This window comes from Populus alba, chromosome 5 (genome assembly GCF_005239225.2).
Source record: "Populus alba chromosome 5, ASM523922v2, whole genome shotgun sequence".
NCBI lineage: Eukaryota > Viridiplantae > Streptophyta > Magnoliopsida > Malpighiales > Salicaceae > Populus > Populus alba.
In genome coordinates, this window is record NC_133288.1 from 19510885 (window position 1) to 19530576 (window position 19692).

A 19692-nucleotide genomic window follows, 5' to 3' on the forward strand; every position below is an offset into this window, starting at 1 on the left:
AAATATGTTATCTAAGCGCGTTTCATTTTTATATTTATTTAGAAACTAATCTTGTACATTGATTAGTTTAAATCTAGATGTAAAAATCTTTTTTCATTTTTTATTGAAAGAAATTTATATCTTACAAATAATAATTTTTTTGTGCAAGGGTTACCGAATTAAATGTATTTCTAGGGCCTTTTGATTCCGAAACAAACCTTCAAAACTGGCCTGTTAGTTAAAAAGATGAAGAAAGTAAGAAATTAAAAGAGCTATTGTTCACAAAGAGCTTAAGTTTCTACATTGATGTTTCAAGCCACTACGAGATATATTACAAAGTTCACGCTACTATACACAGAAAACCTAGAAAATTTGTTGTTGAACGCCGTTTAAAAAAAAAAAACACCTCAAAGAAAGTCTCGTGGAGTTCCTTGGAAGGGAAAAAAACAATGGCGAACGCAATTTTTAGCACCTCCTCCTAGCCTTGCGTGTTACACCACTTTTTGGAGAAGATGCGAACGAAGAAGATGATGAGAGGACTGATCTATTTTTCTCCATGTCCTTGTTAAGTGCCATCTGTACATCCTCTTTAAGTTCCAGGAAGCGCATCTTCTTGATTTTCTGCTCTGCAGGAGTACCCTTGTCTAGGTAGAGAGCATCAGGCACACCGTCATCCAGAAACTTGTCAAGAACTTCTGAGCAGTGCGGGAAATAGCGCCGTCCCATCTCCACTGCCATCAAAGAAAAATCAGAGAACGCATCATGCAACTCCTGTTTATACATATACTAACTTAGGCCTATCTACTGCAAGTTGCATTTGATTATTAGGGTCTTAGTGTTCATCTCGACCGATTTTAAGGATTTAATCCATAATCATTGCCCTTAAAATAGCTTTTTTCAGTAATCCCCCTAAGTTTCGATTTCACAAATGTCTTGTGAGCTGTCAAAGAGAACGTTCTGGGAACTAAAATTTCCCAAAAAAGCTATAATATTCCCATTCATGTTGGCTTCATGAGAACATATTTGAAACCTTTTTTCTTATTCGCAACGGCGACTCTTTATTATGCCCCATGTTTAGACCCGGCACTCATCCACTTCATGGATCGTTTTTAGGATTATTTTAGAACCTCAGCACTGCAGATGTGATACCTGAAGACTCTAACTAGAAAGATGGATCCGCAAATTCAGGTGAATATGGCAGGATCCGTAACTAATTTCTCTGAAATACTCGTCTGAAGACACTTACGGTAAGAAAACAATGCACAAGGAAAATCTTATAGCTTGACTTCTAAACTGGGAGTCACGTTTTACTGGAAAACAAAATTGGAGTTTCTAACAATGGCAGTAAATTATACCTGTTTTACGCTGTTCTTGCAGTCTCAACTGGAGTCTTTTGTCTTGAGCAGAAGGTGTCTCGTTCAAATCAACACTTGAGCCTTTTGATTTTGACGCTGGAAGGCCAGTGTACATTGAGGTTGAATCTGCATTTGCCATGTCCTTAGCTAGCCGGGCCTCAGCAGGGAAAAACAATCGTGCAAACGCCACTGCCACACAGTAGATTGGCATTTAGCACTTACTTTGACGACATCAACCAAAGATTTAAAGTGCATTTTCCTCAAGAAGTTACAGATGACAGAGCTGGGACTAAACTAGTGTGTGCCCAATGCCTTAAGGCCCACAATCATGCCTTGCCCTATGGTATCTTTACAAATGTCCCCATTTGTGTTCTTTCTTGATTGGAAGTGAACTTGTACTTTTGAGCAGTGAATTGAACAAAAAAAATTATAAGGATGGTGGAACGTACGTAAAAGAATGAATAAAGAGTAAAGTAGAAAATATCTTGACAATTGATACTAAAACTATGGTTTGGCTGAAAAATGTTCAACAAATTATAAAAACATGCTACAGCAGAAATTCTTTTCAAACTATTACGAAGATGCAAAGTATCCAGTACTAATTACCCAAATTTGTCGTGCAAAAAAGTGAATGTATGATATCTTCAGCACTGGCGACAGGAAATTAGATGATACAGATAAAGGTTTATCACCTCTATCTTCCAGGTCGTCCGGCTTCATGTTCAAATCTGGCGATATCATCGACATGTTTGCAGATATTGAAGTCCTGCGCATCTCTCTCTCCAAGATTTCAATGCATATCCTGTCTTTGTTAGATTCCTGGTAGTTTGCATTATAATCCTTTGGCCTAGTCAAACTACGCCAGATTGAAACTGCATTTCGTCCATCCATTGTAGTCTCTGATGCACGGGCACCCATAGCTAGTAGTGCCACAAGGATTGATGACTCCTTGCGCCTTGCAGCCACATGAAGTACTGTATATCCCCTGGAGTTCCTAAGATTGAGATCAGCCAAGCCTAAAGCAAGAACTTCCTTGACAACCTTAGGATCGCAGTAGGAAACAGCGTAATGGAGAGCATGAGCATCATCCAAGGTAAAATTAGATTCCCTCAAGAGAAGTTCCACCAGTTCAACATCATCTGACTCCAAAGCCTTGTGGATTCTACTTATTCTCTTTTCACGCACGGGGTCTACCTCTTCAACGCTACTTTCAGCTTCTTCCAGAGATTTTTTGCGCAGTAATTTAACCTTACTTGAAATTTCATGAGGGAGCTCCTTGTCGATGCATACACTATCAAGATCTGACCTTACAAGTCTTTCGATGCAGTGAGAGAGAAGCTGGTCTAGCTGGCAGTGGAAGGCAGCCATAACAATTGGGATTACATCTTCATCAAGAGCCTTGTCCATAAAACTCAGGAGACGCCGCTGCAAGGGTAATTTATGTGTTGAGTAATATTACTAATAAAAATAAGATTATCCTGAATATCCATGAAAAGAAAAGGAAACACATTTGATCTAGCAATTCAGTGAGTTGTCAATTATTCCCTATTTATGAATCACTGCAAGTTAGGATACATAGGAAAAACCTAACAATTTATCCATGAAAAATAACTGTAGAAACACAAATTTTCCACCAATCAAATTTCACCACGTGTTATTTTATTCTTTAAAATAAAGGATAAAATAAAATTGAAATAAATGACATGGAAAACAAATGAGCCTTCAAATATTTCTTGGCCAATGAAAAGTTGACACTTGAGATGAGATATTCAAGATATCTTGTCATAAAGTCAAGATTCCGTCAATAAAGACCAACCAATAAAATTATGCCACGTGGCATTGGAAAAGGACCTGAGAGCCCCTACAGATCTCTATAAATAGAGGGCCTCAACCTAAAGGGAGGGGATTCCAGAGGAGATACAAATTTTCTTCAAGACTCTCTCTCTCTCTCTCTCTCTCTCTCTTCAAGCAAGGAAGCTCTCTCTCAAAGAGTTCTCAAGCCTCCTTCATCTACGCTTGAAGTTTAACAAGAACGAAGCTCTGTTGGATCAAGCCAAAACGCCCCATAAGAGTTCTTCAACAACACTTTGAAGACAAATCAAGGTACTCTTCAAAGCATCAAATCACAACATCTCGCTTCGCAATACACGCCCAAATTCGTGTTCTTGCAAAGCACAAATCTTGGCTTGATTACTCAAATAAATCAAGTCACCATACATCAAATCCAAGGGAAGAATCAGAGGATTGCCATATTCTTTTGATAGAATATATTACATAGAGATTGTACCCATTCATATATTTAATAAAATTATATATTTGTACACGTGTGCTTATTTAATTTCAGGTACACAGAAATTGTGTCTACAAATTTCTGGCGACTCCGCTGGGGACATCTCTACCTTTCATCTCTTCCCTTCAAGAAAGAATTTTCAACAAAACTCTCAATGGCAACTACGAGGAACATGATCACCATTGTCGCTTCGAAGAGCAACAAGGCCATTGATTCAGGTCCCCAACACACTATTGAAGATCCTTCAACCCCGCCATTGAAAACAAAATCCATCGTCGAGTTGTATGCACGAACTAGGCCGATTCTCAAGTTGATATCAACTTCGAATGCAAGAGGGGCACAAGATGTCGCCTCAAAGATGAAGCCACAAGCAACTCCACTACAAAAGTCAAGTGAGGCGCGCGAAATTGTCTTCAGCACTCAAGGCGACTTTGACAATTCACCTATGGAAACTTCTCCGTGTCGATCACCAAGTAAGGCTTCGGGTTCTAGCACCATGTCAGTGATGATGACCGAGACAACATCTTTAGAAGATCAAGTGGCTAACTTGACAAAACTCGTCGAGGGGCTTTCGACTTCACTCAAGGCAAAAGACCACGAGATAGCAAAGTTGATGAACAAACTTGAGAGCTTGAACGAAAGAGGCCAAACCTCAACTACCAAGGCTTTTCAAGTAGATCAACTAGATGTCATCGAGGAGTCTGCAATCGGAGCTGTGAAGAATATACGTGGTATTACTGATGGCATCTTCACCAAAAATCAACTGAAAGAACTCATCAAGGAAGCCATCACAGACCAGGTGGAAAGCTCAATTCAACCCTCATATTCATATGCGAAGCCGTACACCCAAAGAATCGACCTGTTAAAGATGCCTCTAAGTTACCAACCACCAAAGTTTCAACAGTTTGATGGCAAGGGAAATCCTCGACAACATATAGCTCACTTTGTGGAGACTTGCAACAATGCCGGGACTAATGGTGATCTCATGGTAAAACAGTTTGTTCGTTCCTTGAAAGGTAATGCCTTTGACTGGTACACTGACTTGGAATCTTGCTCGATTGATACTTGGGAGCAGTTGGAGCGTGAGTTTCTTAACCGCTTTTACAGCACTCGTCGTGTGGTTAGCATGATTGAACTCACTAATGCACGTCAGTGGAAGGAAGAGCCTGTCATCGACTACATTCATCGGTGGAGAAACCTTAGCCTCAACTGTAGAGATCGACTCACCGAAACTTCTGCGCTAGACATGTGTATTCAAGGGATGCATTGGGGACTACGATATATCCTACAAGGCATCAAACCAAAGTCTTTTGAAGAATTGGCTACTCGTGCACATGATATGGAACTTAGCATTGCGGCGGCTGAAAGTTCATTGTTACCTATGCAAGAGCCTAAAAGAAATAAGCCTGAAGGTCGTAGATTCGGAAAGAGCACTCTGAAGGTCGAGGGAAAGCAATCTTTAGTAGTTAACTCGACTGCTGTAAGGGTACCAACTGGAGTTAAGAGGGATGATCATGCAACGCCGACTACTTTTCAAAAGGGTGAAAGAAAGAAACCATCATTGAAAGAGCGACAAGAAAAAGTGTATCCATTCCCTGACTCAGACATATCTAGGATGCTGGATGATCTGCTTGAGGCAAATATCATTGAGTTGCCGGAGGTGAAACGCCCTGAAGAAGCAAACCAAGTAGATAATCCAAATTATTGCAAATATCATCGCTTAATTAGTCATCCCGTAGAGAAGTGTTTTGTGTTGAAAGACAAGATCATGAGGTTACACGAGAATGGAGATATCGTTTTTGATGATGAAATAGCAGCCTCTAATATCACAACCACGGTCAATTTAGGACCATGTCAATCACTCTCTACAATAAGTTTTGGCTCCTATGAACCTATAAGACTTGATGCTATTTTCCCGATGAGCTTCACTGCATCCTCAAGTCAAACTCCATGTATAACCCTTACACCTCAAGTTGACGACTTGAAGCCTAAATGGTCTGAAAATTATGATGATGAAGGATGGACTTTAGTCACACGTAGAAGAGGAAGGAGGAAACACATACAAATGACAAAGCCAACAAGAATGAGGAGCTCAATGGTGAGGAAGCTAATTGGTGAGCCGATACGCCAAAAAGACTCAGCAAAAATCCATACTAGTTAGAAAGGAGGGTTTTTCAGCTCGAAGTATAAGAAAGCCTGTTACATTGAATGAGTACATGCCAACAGAAATGAAAAGAATTGAAAATGTACCTGTTGCTTGCTATCATGTTGATGAAGAGAAAACGCCTATTGATTATGTCATGAAGAAAAGTCATGATGACTCTTCAAACTTATCTCACGGTGTATGCACAACAGAGATATCCTTCAACGATGAAGACTTGTTGCTTGGATCAAAACTCCATAACCGACCTCTTTTCATTAAAGGATATGTTGATGAAAAGATAGTGAATCGCATCTTGGTGGATGATGGCTCGGCGGTCAATATACTACCTCTTAAGACCATGAGAGAGCTAGGGATTCCTATGGATGAACTCTTCCCAAGTCATCTGATGATTCAAGGTTTTAATCAAGGAGGGCAAAATGCTATAGGAAAGATAAGACTTGCGATGCACATGGAAGATATGGAATCCAATGCACTTTTCCATGTCATAGATGCCAAAACTACCTACAATATGTTGCTTGGGCGACCATGGATACATGAAAATGGTATCATATCCTCAACACTCCACCAATGTTTTAAGTATTGCCGAGATGGACAAGTAAGAAAGATAATGGCAGACACCGATCCCTTCACTATAGCTGAAGCTCACTTTGCAGACGCAAAATTCTATTTCAAGTCAAATATGATGGAAGAACTACGATCACCACCTGACCACTTAGGAGAGGGAATAATTGACTCTAAAAGCTCAAAAGGGCATAAGTCATCTGCAAATGAAGGGGTGTCTCAGCCAACAAAGAATAAAGGAAAAGAAAAGGTGGTAGAAAACTTTGTTGACAATAAACCACCACGTAAAGCCGCGGCACTCCGATATATTCCAGTATCAGCAAGAAAAGAGGGTCAGTCTTCTTTTGCAAAGGATGAAGAAAAGATCAATAAAGAGCTTGAAAACTTGACCTTGCCAGCTACTAATCTCGCCTTGAACAAGGTTTCAAAACCTTTACTAAAAGGGTTTGTTCATCAAACTGAGTCGGTGGTGATAAATCTTACAGGACTCCCTGATAAACGGTCAAATGGCTTTGATCCCAACGCTTACAAGCTTTTAGCAAGGGCTGGCTATAGTCGTGAGGACATCAACGAGATATCAAAGGATGGTGATACAACTCAACTTGAAGATAAACAAGATTCTGCAAGGACTAGAAAGGCATGGAGAGAGAAGAAAACTTCTGGCAAAACTTTGAGGGCTGGTCTTGGATATGAGTCTTCCACACCACTGTATTTTCATATTAATAAAGAAGCCTCACGGTACATAAGTGCGAAAGAAGTGAAGGACAAACAACAAAGTCAGTCGACACCTCTTAGAGCTTCAGTCTGGGATCGTCTTGGTGGAACTACAAGTCGTGCTCCTGTTTTTACTAGGATTGGAACCCAAAATAATGGAAGGGTGCTAAAACGCACACCAGTCTTTGCAAGACTTGGACAATCCATGTCAAAAGAGACAAGTTTGATGGGTGATTCAAAGGTTCTTCGTAGCAAAATACCTTCACGCATGAAGAGACAATGTGAATGGGTAGTGAGTGCTGAAGAGACATTGAAAGGAAAAACACGCACAATAGTGATAACAAACCCCTCTAATGAAGAAGAAGAAGATGAAATAATGAGTCTCACTTCAAATCACATCACTATTGAAGAAGATGATAATGATAAGTTTGTCGTCGAAGAAGATGTTGAGGAAGCTCCATCTTCCCTTGAATCAGAAAAATAAGCCTACAATGGACGAACTTAAAGAGGTTAACTTAGGAACTGTTGAAAACCCACGACCAACCTTCATCAATGCAAACTTATCACCTGAAGAGGAAGCGAATTACATGGAACTTCTGATGGAATATCGAGATATCTTTGCTTGGTCCTATGATGAAATGCCAGGTTTAGACCCAAGGGTTGCTGTACACCAACTAGCAGTGAAAACATGGGGCTAGACCTGTAAAACAAACTCAGCGTCGCTTTCGTCCTGAACTCATATCACAGATTGAGGCTGAAGTCAATAAACTTATCCAAGCAGGTTTCATTCGTGAGGTCAAGTATCCTACGTGGATTTCAAATATCGTGCCAGTAAAAAAGAAGAATGGCCAAATGCGTGTTTGTGTGGATTTTCGAGATCTTAACAATGCTTGTCCCAAAGATGACTTTCCACTTCCAATTACTGAGATCATGGTAGATGCTACCACGGGTCATGGGAGATTAACCTTCATGGACGGTTCATCTGGCTATAATCAAATTCGAATGGCACCCGCAGATGAGGAGAAGACGGCTTTTCGAACTCCAAAAGGGATATATTGTTATAAAGTTATGCCTTTTGGCTTAAAGAATGCAGGTGCCACTTATCAAAGGGCGATGCAGAAGATTTTTGACGATATGCTTCACCAATATGTTGAATGCTATGTTGATGACCTCGTGGTGAAATCAAAAGAAAAGGAAAATCATATGCAGGATCTTCGTTTGGTGTTTGAACGGTTACGTCGATTCCAACTAAAAATGAACCCATTAAAATGTGCATTTGGTGTGTCCTCAGGAAAATTCCTAGGGTTTATAGTTCGACATCGAGGAATTGAGATTGATCAGTCTAAGATCGAGGCCATTCTAAAAATGCCGGAGCCAAGAAACATCCATGAGTTGAAGAGTCTCCAAGGAAAGTTGGCCTATATACGGAGATTTATTTCTAACTTAGCGGGCCGATGTCAACCATTCACCCACTTAATGAAGAAGGATACATCATTCTATTGGGATAAAGCTTGTACTAATGCCTTCAACAAGATAAAAGAATACTTGTTGAACCCACCTGTCCTTCGAGCACCGGTACAGGGACGTCCACTTATCCTCTATATTGCGGCTCAAATACGTTCCTTAGGAGTGTTGTTGGCACAACAAAATGATGAAGGCAAGGAAAGTGCTCTCTACTACCTTAGTAGGACATTAAATGGGGCTGAACTGAATTATTCCCCAATAGAGAAGACATGTCTAGCATTGATGTTTGCAATAAAGAAGTTAAGGCATTACCTCCAAGCGCATTCAGTAAGATTAATCTCCCAAGCTGACCCCCTCAAGTACATCATCTCAAGACCAGTATTATCAGGAAGATTGGCAAAATGGGCTTTTATTGCTTCAAGAATTTGAAATTGTCTACGTCTCACAAAAAGCTATCAAGGGGCAAGCACTAGCTGATTTTCTGGCTGATCATCCTATTCCCGATGAATGGAAGTTTTCTGAAGACCTACCCGATGAGGATGTTCTGTTTATTGAACTATCAGAACCATGGAAAATGTTCTTTGATGGCGCAGCACGACAAGATGGAGCCGGTGCTGGGGTTATATTCATCACACCAGAAGGGGAGGTCTTGCCTTTCTCCTTTTCACTTACCAAATGTTGTTCTAATAACATGGCTGAATATCAAGCTTTGATTCTTGGGTTGGAAATGGCAGTGAATATAAAAATGTCTCGCCTTAAAGTTTTTGGTGATTCTCAATTAGTCATCAGACAACTCCTCTCACTATATGAAGTCAGGAAGCCAGAATTCATCCCATATCACAAGTATGCACTTAAACTGATAACATCACTTGATTGTGTCACTTTAGAACATGTACCACGAAAAGAGAATAAGCAAGCCGATGCCTTGGCAAATCTGGCGTCAACACTAGCATCATGTAGTGAGGAGATAAAAGTCCCTGTATGTCAAAGATGGGTCGTTCCACCACTAAGCCATGACATAGAAGAGAAAGAACAAGTGGGCGTGGTTTCTGTCTACGAGATTGAAAGAGAAGACTGGCGTCAGCCGCTTATCGATTATTTGAGACATGGAAAACTACCTAAAGACTTACGCCATAAGACAGAGGTGAGGCGGAGAGCTTCTCGCTTCATATACTTCCAAGGCACTCTTTATCGACGCTCTTTTGACGGAATTTTTTTGCGCTGTCTCGGAGAAGAAGAAGCAACAAAAGCACTAGAAGAAACTCACTCAGGGATTTGTGGAGCACACCAATCAGGCCCTAAACTTCACTTCCGGATCAAAAGAATGGGATATTACTGGCCAACAATGGTGAAGGATTGCATAGACTATGCTAGAAAATGTCAAAGTTGTCAATTGCATGCTAATTTGATCCACCAGCCACCCGAGCCTTTACACCCGACAGTTGCCTCTTGGCCCTTTGATGCTTGGGGACTTGATGTGGTAGGACCATTGCCGAAAAGCTCCGAGGGGCATCTTTACATATTGGCTGCAACAGATTACTTCTCTAAGTGGGCAGAAGCTGTAGCATTAAGAGAGGTCAAGAAAGAGACAGTTGTAAGCTTCATCCGAACAAACATCATTTACCGTTATGGGGTACCAAGACACATCATAACCGATAATGGAAAGGAATTCTACAATACAGCCATGAACAAGTTGTGTGCACAGTTCAGTTTCAAACAACATAACTCTTCTATGTACAATGCTCCGGCTAATGGTTTGGCGGAAGCCTTTAACAAGACTTTATGCAACATTCTCAAGAAGGTGGTGAATCGCTCGAAGAAGGACTGGCATGAGAGAATTGGGGAGGCGCTATGGGCTTATCGTACTACATTCCGAACACCAACTCAAGCTACTCCATACTCCCTGGTATATGGGGTTGAAGTTGTTCTTCCACTAGAATGTCAAATTCCATCTTTAAGAATTGCGATCCAAGAAGGACTTTCCAATGAAGACAATGTTCGCCTACGCCTTGAAGAGCTTGAAGCTTTAGATGAAAAACGTCTTGAGGCACAACAACGACTAGAATGTTATCAAGCACGACTTTGTAGAGCTTTCAACAAGAAGGTGCGACCACGCTCCTTTCAGGAAGGGGATCTTGTCTTGGCAGTACGACGCCCGATAATCATGTCAAAACGCATGGGCAGCAAGTTCCTCTCCAAATGGGATGGCCCTTATGTGGTTCAAGAAGTCTACACCAATGGAGCTTACAAGATTGTTGATGAGAATGGATTGAGGATTGGGCCTATCAATGGCAAATTCTTGAAAAGATACTATGCTTGAAATCTGATGTAGCTCCTGGCCCGCACGAGCTAAAACTGTGAAAGGCACAAAAAAAAAAAAAAAAGACAAAAAAAAAATGTGAACTACGTTATGACTTGATCCTTTTATCCACAAAGGTACGTAGGCAACTTGGAATTCATTCCAAGTACAGTCATGCAAAAAAAAAAAAAAAAGGTTTTGAACTACGTTGTGACTTGATCCTTTATCCATAAAGGTACGTAGGCAACTTAGAAATTATTCTAAGTACAGTCACACCATCCTTTAAAGTTGTTTGAACTAATATGATTGTTCACGTAGAGAAGAGGGACAAATAAACCTCAAAACACAATCGTAACATGGAAATCTAGGTAACAAGACACAAGCAAAGGCAAAATATAGACTTTATTAATGGAAAGAAGAATTCTATTACATAAAGTATGTAGCCTCAATAGAAAGTCATAAGCCGATGTTACCAAAACAAAAAAAATTCCAAAGCATAATAAACCATTATCATACTACGGTTTCCAGTTATGTTCTTCCATCTCCTTTTGTTTGGTCTCCAACAATCCTTTTAATTTTTGAAGAATGACTGCGTCAGTTTCACTTATCACAGGGGAAGAGGATAGTGTGGTGATCTCTACTCGAATGCCGGAGGTGATGATTTGTCTCTCAGAAAGTTTTGCATCACACGCCTTGAGAGATGACTCTAACTCAGTCTTCTTGCTCTGCAACTCCATCAATTGTCCTGTTATTTTTGTTATCTCAGCATGAGTAATAGAAATGGATGTAGATGCCTCCTCTTCAAAAGCTTCTGAATTTTTAAGTTGCACTTCAAGCTTTTCAACATTTAAGGCTCGTTGCTCTGATGTCATCATAGGAGATAATGAAGACTCTAAGTGAATAAACTTTTTAGCATCCTCAATCACCTCGGTCACCATTCTTCTGATAGAAGAGCAATCAACCTTTATATCTTCAATGGTGAGGAGGATCTTCTCAACTTCACCAGCCAGGTTAGGAATATAATGGATCGGTGTACGAGCAATCTTATTTTTGATGCTCTCCCAACACTTGACAGCAAATTCAGATCTTATCTCTCCTATTATGTCATCAGCACAATACCTAGTGACTCCTGAAGACTCAAAGGCAGTAGTAGGTCCAAGATTATGCAAGTTGGTCGCTATATTAAAGATCGGTTGAGGTGGTTTAGGCTGCTCATGTGGTAAACTGAATGAAGGTTGAGAGTTTCCAATCCCAGCAGCTAAAATATTGAAAGGGTTAGGGCTAGCAACAGAAGCAACACTCATTTCTGGCCCAATATACATATCAAAGTCATTCCCCAAGTCTTGTTGACCAAGCTGAGACATACATATCAAAAAGGGGGTTAATATATGACAAATAACATGAATTAAAAAAAAAAAAAAAAAAAGAGGGAAAGTGTCAAACCAGTTCATCAATATTGTCTGGCATGATTGATGCACTAGGGACTCCATGAAGAAAACCCGAGCTGCAAGGATTGAACACTTTTTTTGTACGTTTTAAACGTTTCCAATGATGATCACTATTTTCATGCTCACTATCATCAACATTTAAGATCGCTTCAACATTATCTTCCTCCTCCTGCTACATGCATATCCTTATGAGCATCTCAATAAAAAAAAAAAGGGGAATTAATAAGGCATATATAAAAAAAAAGGAGACGAGTATTTATTTACCAATTGTGGAGAAAAGGATTGTGCACTCCTTTCCTTTGTCCCTGAGGAGTTAGAGGATTTCTTATTAAGATGATCTTTTGAAGTACTCACTCTCTTTACACTAGGAATCACAAGTGGTGTCCTATTTATGTGGGCAGATGTTCGTGTACCATCTTCCTTGCCTAAATCAACATCAACTACCCGCTTGTCTCTTTTATAGGTAGGAGAAGATCGTTTCTTTTTGGTTAAAAGAGGGTCATTCTTCTTTTCTTTTGTCCTTCGTGATACTATGGCAACATTAGCAGGACTTTTAAGAATGATCTTCATCTCTGGAGAACAAACTTTGGACCACCTTGGAGTCCACCAATCCATGTAACGTTTAGTTACCAAAGGAAGTTTATCATTTGGGGGCAACGGAAGCTTGCACTGGGAATGAGTTTTGAGTTTGGTAAAACTATGCCAAAGTTGAGATACATCCTCCAAGGTTGGGACTCCAGTTCTCCCTCCAAAGTCACGGGGAATATGTTGGCAAAACCCAAATTGTCTACTGAATCTATCAGGACAGTAAGATTCAAAAATAAAAGTATCATCATAACGAAGAGTCAAATAGCCGGATCGAATACACATAAAGTAGTCACTCTCGAGGATTGACAAGTTGCCATCATCATATAAGACCCCAACTTTAGCCAGGGGAAGTAATGCAGGAAATATGACTCTCTTGGGATCTCTGAAAAGAGCATGAGCTTGAGATTCATTGAAATGTTTTGCCAACCCCACACCGGCATATTTCGTCATCCCAACTAACTTGGTAGGACTAATTGTTGTTTGATGGGTGCCAAATTTTTCTGCAAGCCAACTGCTGAGAAAATGAATAGGAAAAGGGATGTCTCGTGCGGTCACACTCAATGCAGACTGGACTTCCTTTAGACCTTTGAAGATACTTGCTAGAACTGGTATCGCAAGAGAGAATTGCCTTCCAGCTGCCATCATGGATGCTACTTTGAAAGTACTAGGACGAATGAAACCAACATCCTTGCTAGGAAATACAAATTTGCATAGCCAACATGAAAGAAAAGCCGCTAAATAAACTTCATCCTGAATATGAGAAGGGACATTAAGCTCCTTAAAAGGATGAATGAATTTGCTGAAGCGAACACGAGACTTATCAATTGAGCCAGAAGGATAGTTAGTCTTATTGGATCCGCTAGACTTGCCCACAGAAAAAGGTACCTTGTATCTCAAGTCATCTCGAAACCAGAAATCTACCCAATCTTGAAGGGTCATTACATGGTCACCATCAATAGTCTGACATTCTTTATGAAAGGCGATGAATAGGTACTTGCAGCTCTTTGGAAGAAAAGAACGTCCTTTCTTGTCAGCTTCATTAAGTTCATCAGCAGAAGGGATGACTTCATCATAAAAAGTGCCAAAAATAGGAAGGCCGCTACATGATTTTAGCTCCCAAAGAGATATAGACTCCTCGCCATTCGGGGTAGATAGCGTGTTGGTAGCAGGATTCCAATGGTTATAAAAAGAAAGGATAACATTCATCTGCCAGTCATAGGTAAAAAGGGATGCAAAAATAGTGTCTCGAATATGTGCCCTCTCGAGGATTGGCTCGTAATGTTTCAAAATATCTTCTGTCCATTCCCAATACTTGGGAGTATACTCAAGTGCATCGGAGATTGGGAAATAATCCTTGCAAGTAGCATTTCCATCACGTTTATGATAGTCTAATGACGGCAGATCAGCTAGAAAAGTTGTTGAATGTGGAAAGGAGGATTGAAGTTGTAAAACTGATTGAGGCAAACCACCCATGACCATAAAGTTCATAAGAAGTCTCCAATGACCAGGAAGTCAAATGCTTGATGCTTTCGGAAGACCGCTTCTTAGCAAATGGACCAATGGCAGGTTCATATACGTGAAGGCTTGTCCGACGATACTTCTCATCAATCACTAAGAATCTTTTAGTAGAAGAAGAAGAATTCCTGAAAAGCACCATCTAAAAAGAAAAGGAAGACATATAAAAATGCATGAATTAGATGCATATTTGAAAAAAAAAAAGGTAGAGAATAAGAACTTACCTTGATCAAGAGCCAAAGAAAAGTGATGCTCCAATGTTAAGAAATATATGATTGGCCAAAATTGATGAAAAAAAAAAAAAACAGCAACCGTGACCTTTAAGGAGCAACTCGTCAAGCACCAATGCTTGTAAAGTATTACGGCAAGAGAATTCAGATCACCCAAAGAAACCTGCAACCCTGCAATAAGAATAGATGTTAATTAATGGAAACAGGTAGGCACACCAATAACTCAATCAGGCTTAGTCAAGTCTATTTCAATAACAAGTTTGCACCATCCATCATGCAGTTGCAGAAACAGATAAGGGTTGCTTTTGGTTAACACACGCATGTCAACAATATGCCAATCCAGTACAAGCTCTCTCTTTGGATGTGCCATCAAGAAACTCTGCAGTGCTCCAAGGATTTGAAAGGATTTCTTTCATCTAGATAACAACAGTCTTGAAACAACTTGTCCGGAGCCTGCTAAGGTGAAGTTCAAAAAAAAAAAACTGTTGTTGTCGCTGCGGCATCTAGAGTTCACCTTTACTGTCAACATAAAGAAAATAGTTGCTTTCTAGTCACTGAGCAGTCACCGTCTCTGCGTCTCCATGTAATTCAACCATGGCAGATAAAATAACACATGGCCGAATGCAGTTTCACTGCGTCACTATGTAATTCAACGAATAGAGGACTGCGGATTGTCAAGTTTTCCATGTCAGCTCTTAAGACTAGGCAAATTGTTGGAAATATTTCGCTGAGCAATCACTCCTTTTTTTTTGCTTTATTCTAGGCCATGCATAATTTCACTCTTCTCCATGCGGTCAAAAAATAGGAAGACGATGCAAATGCATTTTATAAAAGAGAGGAGTTTGAATTACTATCATCATGAGCTTTGGTTAGAAGTTTAAAGCTCACTTCACCTGCACAAACTCAGAATTGTGTCCTGAATATATATATATATATATATATATATATATATATATATATATATATATATATATATATATATAAAGGACTTGCGGTTGTAAAACAAATACTGAAGAGTTATGCCTACCTGCTAAGACCGTCGATGATGCTGAGCTGCTAAGTGGAGGCTGCACTGTTAGTGAAGAAACAGAAGTATTGCTAGGTTGAGGCTGCACCGTTAATTAAATCCAAACTTGAGCAGTACCACACTCGGTTTAATGATATCACCAATTCTGCCCGTAGATATTGACACAATCTTCGCAAAGCATCAAGTTAGATATTGATTTTGAAGCAAGACGTTTGGTTACTTGGTGGATGCTACGCGGTTAATAAAAAAAAAAAGCAACATGAAGTGCTGCGTGGTGGGTAACAAGAAAAGAGCAATGTAATGTTCTTTTATAGCCACCTCAGTGACTCTTTCCTAATCTAAAACAAAGTCTTTTCTTATTCTGTGAGAGCAAGCAAAGTCGGCTTCCAGTACAAGAAATTGTGTTGGTCTCTTTCTTAGTAATTAATTCACGTTGGACAATTTATTTAGAAAAGAAAGTCAATTACACAAAGCAATTTACGTTGCAAAGTTATTTTGCTCTCTGGACATTCTTCCAAAAGGTTGAAATTAATTAAGGATGGGGGCACGGTTCCCAAAGCATTGAGAAAAGGGAGTTGCAACTTTCATCATTCATAACTTGTTAACCGCTACTCGGAATCACAAACAGATTGCGTTATTGGATTCAGAATAACGAGATCTTTAAAACAAGATGCTACAGTGACCATTTTCAGTGAAAAGAAAAAAATCATGCAGCCCGGTCAAAGTGTTTGTTGCTATTCGGGTATAAAGATAAATTTTGTCTAGCCCTGCATATGCAGCAGTTTCAAATGAGCAATTGGACCTGAATATTCTATCATGTTTATCTGATAAATCTCAATCAAGATTGATCCATAAATTTTCAATTTTTTGATTATTATATTTTATTTTCACAATAAGATTTATCTGTTTATTGTGAAAATCTAATATGATCAAATCAAATTTTAGTCGGAAATATAAAACCCTCACAGCCATATTTTTCGAGACATACCCACTTGTTCCAAAAGTAAGTGAACTTGTCTCGAGGGGGCATCTGTAGAAACACAAATTTTCCACCAATCAAATTTCACCACGTGTTATTTTATTCTTTAAAATAAAGGATAAAATAAAATTGAAATAAATGACATGGAAAACAAATGAGCCTTCAAATATTTCTTGGCCAATGAAAAGTTGACACTTGAGATGAGATATTCAAGATATCTTGTCATAAAGTCAAGATTCCGTCAATAAAGACCAACCAATAAAATTATGCCACGTGGCATTGGAAAAGGACCTGAGAGCCCCTACAGATCTCTATAAATAGAGGGCCTCAACCTAAAGGGAGGGGATTCCAGAGGAGATACAAATTTTCTTCAAGACTCTCTCTCTCTCTCTCTCTCTCTCTCTTCAAGCAAGGAAGCTCTCTCTCAAAGAGTTCTCAAGCCTCCTTCATCTACGCTTGAAGTTTAACAAGAACGAAGCTCTGTTGGATCAAGCCAAAACGCCCCATAAGAGTTCTTCAACAACACTTTGAAGACAAATCAAGGTACTCTTCAAAGCATCAAATCACAACATCTCGCTTCGCAATACACGCCCAAATTCGTGTTCTTGCAAAGCACAAATCTTGGCTTGATTACTCAAATAAATCAAGTCACCATACATCAAATCCAAGGGAAGAATCAGAGGATTGCCATATTCTTTTGATAGAATATATTACATAGAGATTGTACCCATTCATATATTTAATAAAATTATATATTTGTACACGTGTGCTTATTTAATTTCAGGTACACAAAAATTGTGTCTACAATAACCTTAGCAACAATCGGAATCACAGCTACCTGAAAAAGCAAAACAAGCTCTTTCATCTGAAAAGTGGCAGAGGCATACGTCAATTCCACTGCATAATTAATAGCAGGGCGGCAAGCATCATGGGCACAAGCGTCGTAAACACATTGGGACACTTCTGGCGGCGACGGCTTATGCTTTCCGGTATACAAATAATGCAAAAAAACATTAAAGGCTTCATATCCAACCCCACCATAAGGCATCAAATCAGACATGAGGTACCTTGGTTTATCTCCACTTGTCGAATTACCATCTGCCTTCTTAAAAAGCTCATGAAAGAACTGACTACGAGCAGCCAATATACACCTATGGACACCTACAGGGATGCCCTCAACAACAATTTCTGCATCGCTGTAACCATTTTCCCCATCAAGTAATAGCCTTTCCAGATTACCACTAAGCTTGCTTAAGCTCAAGTTTTCAAGGTTTACACCAGGCTCGGGACCATCTGGCATTGGTACACGGTGGCTGCTAGCCCCGTTTGATAAATAAGAAGATGAATCAAAACTAAAAGAAGATGTCGTTTCAATGGCATTTTCCATGATTTTGGATCAAAACGTCCCTAGTTAAGCCGAGCAAGCACTTCAATTTATCAAGAAACATGGAATTGACAGTATGAGAGTATCAAAGTCGAAGGAATGGCCACACAAGAACATTGTTCACTAAAAATAGCCATAAATAGATAGCTATCTTTAACCAGACAGGAATCAGGATAACAAAACAGAACAGATATGGTCAAGAGCTGTGACAAAAAAAAAAAAAAAAAAACAGAAGAAAAAAGAAAGGGACAACGACCAAAGAAACTAACTACACAAAGTCACTTCACTCGAGAAAAACTCAAAACTTGCGCAAAAACCCAGATGAAGCCAAACCCTGAAAGAGTAGATACTCGAAGGAAAAATCAAAACGCAAAAAGAGAAGAAAACAAACTTTGATTCACTTAGAAAGCGATGAAAAAACAGCTCGGGATGAAGAACTGCGGACAACAGAGGTCATCGGAGACCTTGTAGCTGAATTTCCAATTTGCTTGCAGTTGATTGAGTAAATTTTGGGTAAAAAAATACTTAAGAGGCGAGTTTAGACAAGATTACTGTGATTGTGATTCGTATAGGTGTTTGCAATTATTATCAGCTATGGATCCGTATATTTCATGAAATCTAAAGTTGGAAGCTAGACACACGGATCAAAAAAAAGAAGAAGAAATGTACGACGTTTGACTTGCAATATTGAATTTCTTTTTCTTTCTTTTTTTTGCGATTACCCCAGCACGCAAGAGCCTGCTAAGGAAAATGCTTTATGCTCCACTGCCGAGAAAATTCCTCGCTGCCTTCGCTTTCTTTCTTCCATTATCTAAAAAAATATAAAGTTGATTTAAAAATGAGCATTGTTCTATATCAATCACATTTCAGTGAATGAACTTATGGAACAGCAGATTTGTATCGGATTGTTGGCTATGTACATGGACCTTCATAAAGATATGACGGGACATCACTCTTCAGCCTCTCTTTTTTTTTTTTTTAACATAAAATATTAATTTTAGAATAATCATAAAATACTTTTTATAGCAGATCGTATTTTCACTTTTTCCTTATAATTTTTTGAAATTACAAATTAATTCAAATCTTTAAATCAGACAAAATGATTAAATCACCACCATATATAATATATCATAAATACCATAATTTTTTTCCCATTTTCCGTCAACACTAGCCACCACCTTTTCCCTCTTTTTCTCTCTTTATTGTATAAAGATAAACCGATGCAAATTGATGCATCTTTGATCCCTCACCGGCCACCAGCAATCCCAATCTCAACCTCAACTCACCCATGGATTGTGCCCATTAATTGTCAGATAAATTATCATTCATTCTTTAATGGGCATGTCATCTTCTTTGATTGAAGAAGCGGACGGACAGAAGAGAACTAGAACCATATCCTTCACTTGGGTATTACAAATTTGTCTTGTTAATTTCAGGTATAACTAATTTGCAGCAAGTTAGGTTTATGGGTTTGGTGAAGAATTGCTATATTAATTGGTTTGCTAAATTAAGGGTGTGTTCCCTAGGTGTTCTAATTCAATGGGTCTTTTTTCTTTTTCTTTTTTTCTATATTGAATATAATGTTGCAAAGAATGATTTGAATGAAAAAGATAAAAAGGTGACAGAGAAGATACAACAAATTGCAATGAAGAAGAAGTTAGCTGTGGTGGCTTGGGTTTTTTTTGGTTAAATGGC

At 39.2% G+C, this 19692-nt stretch overlaps 2 protein-coding genes across 3 annotated transcripts; both read right to left on the minus strand.

Moving 5' to 3' along the window:
- Positions 1-235: 235 nt before the first annotated feature.
- LOC118061725 (BTB/POZ domain and ankyrin repeat-containing protein NPR1) lies at positions 236-18845 on the minus strand. 2 transcript variants are annotated; one of them, XM_035075272.2, is made up of 4 exons: positions 17452-18823; positions 2027-2759; positions 1335-1523; positions 236-710 (listed from the first exon to the last, which is right to left on the minus strand). In XM_035075272.2, the coding sequence occupies exons 1-4, from the start codon at positions 17998-18000 to the stop codon at positions 445-447; spliced, it is 1737 nt and encodes a 578-aa protein (XP_034931163.1). In that variant the 5' UTR covers positions 18001-18823; the 3' UTR covers positions 236-444. The 2 variants fall into 2 exon arrangements, with proteins under 2 accessions (XP_034931163.1, XP_073265580.1); XM_073409479.1 differs by lacking the exon at positions 236-710 and having other exon boundaries at positions 1341-1523; positions 1941-2759; positions 17452-18845.
- LOC118061724 (uncharacterized) lies at positions 11078-14335 on the minus strand. The gene is made up of 3 exons (XM_035075271.2): positions 12539-14335; positions 12270-12446; positions 11078-12181 (listed from the first exon to the last, which is right to left on the minus strand). Exons 1-3 carry the CDS (start codon positions 14333-14335, stop codon positions 11342-11344), a joined length of 2814 nt encoding a protein of 937 aa, XP_034931162.2. The 3' UTR covers positions 11078-11341.
- Positions 18846-19692: the final 847 nt, after the last annotated feature.